The sequence below is a fragment of the Salvelinus sp. IW2-2015 genome, linkage group LG2 (assembly GCF_002910315.2).
Source record: "Salvelinus sp. IW2-2015 linkage group LG2, ASM291031v2, whole genome shotgun sequence".
Taxonomy (NCBI): Eukaryota; Metazoa; Chordata; class Actinopteri; order Salmoniformes; family Salmonidae; genus Salvelinus; species Salvelinus sp. IW2-2015.
Genome location: NC_036839.1, coordinates 35,209,695 through 35,218,718, shown reverse-complemented (window position 1 = coordinate 35,218,718; position 9,024 = coordinate 35,209,695). Strand labels below are relative to the sequence as shown.

Sequence of the window (9,024 nt, the reverse complement as noted above, 5' to 3'; positions counted from 1 at the left end):
GAGGCCCGAGTTCCCGACTTGGAATTCTGAGTGGATGACCATCCATTTCCCAGTCAGAGCTCGATTTTTTCAGAGCCCAGTTGTCTTGAACTCACTGGTCTGAGATTTCCCAGTTCCGAGTTTCCAGTTGTTTGAACACTGCAGAAGTCATGCTGGATTGACAGCTCGGCCAAATTTATTACCTTTTCTGGCCCATGGTGTTGCTGTGAATGTTTATCCTTGTTATCTTGGAAAGAGACCCTTAAACTCAGACTTGGACCACACACCCTCTCCACTGAATAACAGGCTAGTGATTAATTTTGCAACGCTTGCAGTTAGCCACTGATTCCTTCCAAACCACTCATTGTTGAATTTGCGATTTCCAACTTGTTGTTGTATTGTTTATGTCCCAATGGCCGATGAGCACCGATACGTTTTATCGATAATTATGTTCATATAATTATGACAAGGATTGAAAAGAATTTGCCAGTAGATTGTCAACTTGATTCATGATGATGACTGCTAACCCCAGTATGCTCTGTAACCTCCAGCCAACACCTCCCTCTACCCCAGTTATGCTCTGACAACTGCACCAACACACACAGAAATAGCGAACTAGTTTTAAAGTCACTGCCCAGTGTTCCAATTCTATAAAATATGACCTAGAATTACTTACAATATGAGTGAATATGTTTCCCTCCAGAAAAATTGTAATTAGTCTGTTTTCAAATCAAATCAAGTTATATTGGTCACATATTTAGCAGATGTTATTCGGGTTAGCAAAATGCCTGTATCTTGGAATGCGTATGGTGTACCCCAACAACAGAATGGTGTGGGCGCATACCGGTCATTAAAAATTATTTATACAAGCCCGACTGCTGATTTTCCCAAAAGTCATCCTCCTCTGGAACGTCCCGAACCAGCTCATCCTCCTCTGGAGATGGCCAGCTCATCCTCTCTTATCCTGGCCATGATGGCCAGCTCATCCTCCTCTGGAGTGCCAGCTCATCCTCCTCTGGAGTGGCCAGCTCATCCTCCTTCTGGAGTGGCCAGCTCATTCCTCCTCTGGAGTTGACTTAGCTCATCACTTCCTCTGGAGTGACCAAGCTCAATCCCTCCTCTGGAGTGACCTAGCTTCATCCTCCTCTGGAGTGGCCAGCTCATCCTCCTCTGGAGTGGCCAGCTCATCCTCCTCTGGAGTGGCCAGCTCATCCTCCTCAGGGAGATGACATGTTTTATGAGAAAATATCAAGCATTTTTGAAACAGTCTGTTTGCGATACAAGTTTTAGGTGGTTTTTAAAAATGTTAATGTTTTTTTCTCCAATTTATGCTTTGGCCACAAATACGAGTATAGGACGAGTCAACAACATTATTTGAATACGAGTTAACAGAATATGAACTTTGAAAAGTGAGATTTTCACTGGGCAGTTACTTTAAAGTAACTACTATAAAGCTATCTCAATGATATTCTAGTTGCCATCAGGCAACCTGTTAGTGCTGTCCATTAGCCTGTCACTACATTAGCATCTATTAACTTACACTAGATAATGTGGTGTGGGACACTGTTAGCATAATTCTAACCTGTTCGGAATACCCAGTTTACGCCCCTGGGCACTGCTCAGGAGGCTCTTTTTATGCTCGTGGTAACTAACCCAATCTACACTATGACAGATAGGACTTTAGACATGTAGTCCCCAGATTACTATCACCCCAAATCTCCTCATTCCTCCCAACATGCCAAATAGAGACATCATGGTGTGAGAGTGTGAGCAGAGAGCTGAGGCCCAGTGTAAAAACCCACTATCTCCTGTCGTCCTTTCTCTCTCTTTCGCTCTCTCACCTATTTATTTTTAGCACCTAAACAACTGGTCTCCTAAAAATGGGCCTGTGTGTGGTGGGCAGGGGGAGAGGGGTGCTGCTATGTACGGTATCCAGCCCCCCAGCGCGCTCCAGGCCTGTCAGGGCTGTTCTTTCCCTTTGTCTCGGCAGGAGAGAGGGAGCGAAACGGGGAGAGAGAGGGTCGCTGGTTCCTGAACAAGTGTTAGGCGTTAGAGGGCGGCTTGGAAGGAAACTCAAGGAGATTTATACAGCAATTGAAGGGCAACCTGTTATTCTCCACCTGTCTTTCTATTGTTGTTTTAAAAATTATTTTAACATTTTGGAGAGTTTGTTTTCTTTCCTAAGCCTAAGCGCTCTTGTGGAGGCAGTAACTAGTGAAGGTTACTCTGTGATTCTCTGGGTGCCTGGTCGTTCCGAACTCAGACCATGCGTTCCCTGTGGCTGCTCCTGGTCCCGTGCCTGTCCCTGTCCCTGGCGCCACTCGTCCAGACCGAGAAGGGCCTGGAGTTCCCTCGCTATGATGGGAACGACAGGGTCATCGACATCAATGACAAGAACTACAAGAAGGCTATGAAGAAGTACAGCATTCTCTGTCTGCTGTACCACAAACCCATCCCTGACGGCAAGGAGCTGCAGAAACAACACCAGATGACTGAGATGGTGCTGGAGGTAAGCTTGATGAGAATGAGGAAGAGGAAGAGGAGGAGGAGGGGAGGAAAAGGGAGATGGTGGGGGAGGAGGATGTGGGAGAGGGAAAAATATGAGGATGAGGAGGAGGAGGAGAAAGAAATGAGGAGGAGAAGAAAGAGATGAGGAGGAGGAGAAAGAGATGAGGAGGAGGATTATTATCCAACCTTCCTGCTCAGAATGTTTTGACATAGTTAAGTGGTAAGTATACCTAAAGTACTTTTACAGAGACCCAGATTCTGTGTAATCATTATCACAGATACTCTTTCTCAGATAGATAGAAAATAGGCAAGTCCAGTTGAATTAATGATTACCTGGACTACCTAACCTAGGTGCAGTAGTTTATGTGGGGCTAGTTTTTATAGGTATGCCATAGTAGCTTTTGCGATACTTAGCAGAAGTTTCGGTTCCTGCGAGGGTCCACACAAAACCTGAACATCTCAAACAATTACAGAACACTATTGGTCAAGAACATCTCAAGGTAAATGCATATAATGTATCACGAGTTCACAGACTAGCTACATATCAAGTAACTACAGCTTCAAAATATTTCATAGTCAACATAGAGGGAGTAGGCTTGCTGACGTCGATGATATCCATGTCGGTATTAGCTGTGGTGTTTCTCTTATTGAACAGGTTTGATCGTACATTTGTGAGCAACTCTGAGATGGGGTTCCATGCAATCATGGCTTAGTATACTATTACTGTATGTTTTCCTTGACAATAGTTTTTCGGCATTCTTGCGTGTCTAGGTTGAAAAAGAACCCTGAATGCGCATGTCTCTCGGGATTATAGTGTGTGGTTGGATCAACCCGCTGCAATAATCCTCGTATATTTCGATCTCGCTGTGGTAGGTCTTTTACTATGGTCAACATAGTCAACTTAACCCACCTGTGGTTGAGTTAAAATACTGAGATGGGGAGCTTATTGCATCTTGAGATGGCGCTGGTGTATAGTTTACCTGTGCTGTCATATCATCACACTCTAAAACACAATAATAGAAAACGAGCACAGCTAGCGAGTGCAGGGAGAGGAGCCTAGGCTAAAGCAGCCACTGTCCACTGTCACAGCTAGATATCAACATGTATGCTGTAGCAGATACATCACACGACACTTTACCTTGGAGTACAGCTTGTCTATACGTGCTGAGTCTATAGGTTTAGAACTTCGAAGTTACTGCACAGATGAGAGGACGTGAGATGCCAATGTCATTGAAAAGGTCATCTGATGAACGAACTATAATCCATATTTTAGCTCTAGCCTAACGCTATATTTGCATAGCACTTCTTATATTGTAATAGGAGTGCTTACTGTTTCATAGAGCAACGTAGGGGAAGATGACAGTCGAGCTGATGCTTCTGCACATGTATAGCTTGCGAGAGACATACCAGGTGCATGAGTGCGTCGTAGATTCTGGACCTGTGGAAGGAGCACGCGGGTTGAATGACATACATTAGCACGCGGAGTGATTGGGAATGGAATTAGACAGAAAAGTTGGACTTTAAGACCTGTAGATATCGAGCTAATTTGCGGAAGGGGACCGGAGCCGTTGCTCATGTCCTGGCCACTTCGGATCGCGAGCACATCATCTACTCCCTCTTCTCTCACTCATCAAACTCACACATGTCATCACATCACTCATCCCACTAAAATCTTACCCCCGCGACAGTGCACACACGCATTGCATGACACTACCACAACACACACACACACACACAGACGACAGCCGACAACATGACCACAGAACACACTAAGACAATCAGAGACAGAACCACAGCGACACATTGATGTCTGTCAGTGTTGTTGAAATCCTGGAAACAAGCTGTGAGCAGGATCACACACGGATTGATTTCTCGTTCTCTATACATTTATCTTCAGACAAGCTCAGACAGACAGACAGACAGACAGACAACAGACAGACCAGACAGACACAGACAGACAGACACGACGACAGAGCAGACAGACAGAGACAGACAGACGAGACTACGACAGACAGAGACAGACAGGACAGACAGACTGCAGACAGACAGACAGACAGACAGACAGACAGACAAGACCAGACAGAAGAACAGACGACGACAGCACAAGACAGACAGACAGACAGACAGACAGACAGACAGACAGGACAGCACAGACAGACAGACAGACAGCACAGAGCAGACGACAGAACAGACAGAAGACAGAAGACAGACCAGAGCAGACACGACAGACGACGACAGACAGGACAGAAACAGACACGACAGACAGCAGACGACAGACAGACAGACAGACAGACAGACAGACAGACAGACGACGAGACAGACAGACAGCACAGACAGAGACAGACTGACAGACAGACAACGACAGACCCAGACAGACAGAGGACAGACAGACAAGACACAGACAGACAGACAGAGACGGACAGGACAGCAGACAGACAGCACAGACAGACAGACGAAGGGACAGACAGACAGACAGACAGAAACAGACCAGACAGACAGACAGACAGACAGACAGACTGCAGACAGACAGACAGACAGACAGACAGACAGACAGACAGCACAGACAGACAGACAGACAGACAGACAGGACAGACAGACAGACAGACAGACAGACAGACGACAGACAGACAGACAGACAGACAGACAGACAGACAGACAGAACAGACAGAAGACAGACAGACTTTGAGACTTTAGACAGACACGAAACGATCCACGACAGATGGAGCATTCAGGACCAGACAGTTACAGAAGACAGACAGCCATCCGCACGAGCCGATGCCACTCACCCTAGTCATAACGACTAGGATACGTCGAAAAAGTAACATGAACAAGAGACTCTACTTGTTTTAGTGTTACCAAAACATGAACAAAAACTAAAATTCCACAGGGATGTCTGTTTTTTTTGGGGTGTTGGAGAGTTCCATTGTGACTGATCCATCACAGGGTATGGCTGTGGGTGAAAACCCAGCGCTAGCGTTTGCCTTTAATCGTTCAATTATTTATTTAACTCAACAAACCAGTGCCACTGGCAGTTCTAATTACCATCACGGCTTCGTTTGCAAAGGCATGTCAATATCATTCTAATGTCTTGCCATCTCTACTCACTCTTGATGGCTACACTATAACAAATCCAATGTCTTGAGTGTCGTCAAGGCTAAAAATCTCAAAATTACTATAAACATGTCTCCTCCCTCTTCCATCTTCTAGCGTACTGGATCTTGATAGTGGATTGTAACACAAAGTTTGAACATTTAAACGTCAAGGGATCACCTGGTCAGTCTACATGATCTCATTGAGGCAAAGTAGCATCGTGTTACAATTCACAATGGATTTTTGCCTGTCGTAGTTAAACTCACTTCTAACTTTTCTGTAAAGGTAAATCTTCCCGCTCAAAAATATATTTTGGTATATTGTAATTAATCCAATGGTTGATAACAGTCAGTATGATAAATGTTTTTGTTGTGAGATTCAGCGGTCATGTTCGATAGTGTGCTGGATATTTCCAAGAAGCAAATGCCGCCGTTCAACTAATTTAGAAGTCTAAGTATAGGCTAGAGTTTCCTGACTAGCCTGTGAAGCCTGCAGCACGATAGTTTCGACTCTATATGCCACATCAATCGATGCATGAAAAAATGATATAATATTGTATGTATGCATGTGCAGTGTCAACTTTTGCTTCTTTAAAACGTCAAATTCTTTGAATACATATGACTTGTGTGATCATGCAAATAACCATGCTCTTGGTCTGCGTGATATAAAAAAATCCAAATAGTGATTTGCATTCTTATTTTTGTCAGCTGTTAAGATGTTTTTTCTTCTTCTTAATCTAATCAAGAAAGCTCATCTTTGGCGTGCGCTATTAGACTTAGTAATAAGACTCTTAGTGCAGTTCGCAGAGGTTTTTGTTCTCTTCCGTACTCGATACGTATCTCACTCATCCCCGGCTTCCCGAGCGATTACCTCAGGGTTCTCGGCATTAGTTCTAGTCTCACACACAATAATAGAAGGTGTTCAGTGCAGGTCACTGGCATGACTTCCAAAAAAGACTATGTTCGCTCACTATTCTCGCTTCATTTCATGTATTCTCACTGTTAAAATTTTCTGTTTACTTCTGCAATCAGGAGGATGCTTCACACAGACGTCTTAGGATATAGCCTTATGTCTTCAGCTGAATGGTAGTGTACTGTAATCTTTGAAACCACAGCATGTTGTAACAACACAACGTAGCAGCAGTGTAAGATGTTTTTTTCAATCTTCATCAGTGACATGTAATAGGAAGTATTTCGCTTTATGGCAACATACCTTTTTGGGTGTGAACCAATATACCCCTTAATCTCTGGTGTTCCTTATAACCCTATGTTGCAGACAAACGCGACTCAGTAATGCCATTATGTGAGCTACGTGCCCCATTTGTGATGCCCACTGTATAGGTAATGTTCTATGGGTGATATGGCTCTATAATAATTATTTATGTGAGTAATATCTAGGTATTGCTGTCTAGCCTGACGCCGGAAAATAAAAGACTCCCGGTTATGGATCAGTCTGTTAAGCCGACGGATTGTAATCAAAGATTAAAAGATACACCTTCTCATGCTGGCTCAACCGCAGGGGCTCTCTCCTTCAGCCCCCCCTATAGAAGTTGTATTCTCCCTTTCCTCGTCACCCGGATATAGGTATTAGTGACCGTCTCCCTTCTACTCCTCCCCGTCTGCCCTTAAAAACTTACTTAGCAACCTTATGTACTTGCCCTTACTCCGGCTTTCTTTCGGTGCTTTCTGTTCCATCTCTTCGTCCCGAGTCTGACTGCTACATGTCCGGTTTCCTTCGGTGCTTCTTGTTCCTACGTCGGTCCTTGCACTCTGCATAGCACTCCAGTGCTTCCCCCCAGTCCCTCCCCTTATCGTCCTCCCCCTCCTCCTCAAGATCTCTCTTTGACTTCGTCCTCCTCATCTCTTGTCTCGATTGCGTCTCTAACTCTTCTCTCGATCGCTCTATTATCTCTTGCCTCTCCGTATCTCTGAATCTACCTTCATCTTCTTTCTTGTGCTCCCGTGCCTCATTCCTCTTTACTTACCCTCCCTTCCACCTCTCCTCCTCTCTATCTCATATTTATATGGCCTTCACTCCCTAGCCATTTTCAATTCTCTCTTTCACTCCTCCTCTTCATCGTTTTCTCTTCCTGCCTCAATACTCTTGCTCTCTTCCATCCGCCACTAGCTTACGCTTGGCGAGTGCTGCCTCGCCTCCTCCGATGCACTCCATTGACTATTCGTCTCCTGCTACATCTGCTTGCTCACACTACTCTCACTATTCCTTAATGCGTCTTTTTCCGATAACCACCCCTCCCCTCTTCCTTTACTCTCTCCTGCTCGTTCTAATTCTCCTCCTCATCTCTTTCTCCTCCATCCTCGGTCTCTTTCTCCTACCTCCGTACATCATCTTACTCTCCCTCCTCATACTCTTATTTTTCTCACCTCCTCCTCATGCCTTTCTCCTCCTCCTCCTCATCTCTTTCTCCTCACTCCGCATCATCTCTTAAATCTTCCTGCCTTCCTCAGATTCTTCGTTTTCTCTCATCCCTCCTCCTCCTCCTCATCATCTTCCTCTTCCTCCTCCTCTCACCTCTCTCTTTCTCCTCTCCTCCTATCTCTTCTCCTCCTCACGCATCCCTCATCTCTCTTCTCCTCACAAATCTCTTTCTCCTTCCGCCCTATAAACTCTTTCTCTTCTCTTCACCCATCTGCATCTCTTTGTCTACTCCTCTCACCTATTATCTTTCTTCCTCCCCCTCTCTCTTGTATCCTTCCTCTCACCCTCATCTCTTTCATCTCGTTTTCCTCCGTTCCTCCGTCTTCAACTCTCCTTTTCCTTCCTCAATTCTCTTTATCCACTCCTCCTCCTCGCCGCTCTCCTGTCTCTTCCCTTCCTACATATACTGTTTTTTTCCTCCCCAACTCATCTTCTTTCTCTTCCCTCCTCCTCCTCATCCACGTTGTCTCGCTCTCCTCCTCCCTCTTCCTCTTCATTCTTATTGTTATTCCTCCCTCCCTATCATAACCTCCCTCCCTCCTCTCCCCCAACTTGGTCCATGCAGGAACAGAAAACCCTTGCTCCCGCTCAATCCATCCTTCCTGCCTCCCTCTCTTTGCGAAACCCTCTGTCTACCTTGCATATGCACTTGCGCTCCCGCTCATTGGGGTCTCCTCCTCCTCCCTCCTCTCCTCTCGCTCATCCTTTCTCCTCCTACTCCTCATCTCTTTTCTCTTTCTACCCCTCCTCCTTCATAACTCACTTCGTTTTCTCCTCCTCCTCCTCATGTCTTCCTGCTCTCCTCACTCTTCTCGCCAATTTCTTTTCTCTTTCTCACTTCCTCATTGATTTCTCCTCTCTCCTCCTCCTCGATCTCCTCCTCCTCTTCAATCTCTATTCTCCTCCTCCTTCACTCTTCTCTTCTCTCTCCTCTGCTCTTTCCTCCTCCTCATCTCTTTTCTCTCCTCTCCTCTCACTCTTCTTTCTCCTCCTCTATCTCTTTCTCCC

General features: G+C 45.3%; 1 protein-coding gene across 1 annotated transcript in view; it reads left to right on the top strand.

Moving 5' to 3' along the window:
• The first annotated feature begins 1,915 nt into the window (after positions 1 to 1,915).
• The window catches only part of LOC111979032 (calsequestrin-2), a 21,639-nt gene continuing 14,530 nt past the window's right edge, over positions 1,916 to 9,024 (top strand). Inside the window, exon 1 of the mRNA XM_024009319.2 lies at positions 1,916 to 2,488. Coding sequence (XP_023865087.1) covers positions 2,246 to 2,488 — 243 coding nt within the window. The 5' untranslated portion in view covers positions 1,916 to 2,245. The remainder of the gene's footprint in view (positions 2,489 to 9,024) is intronic.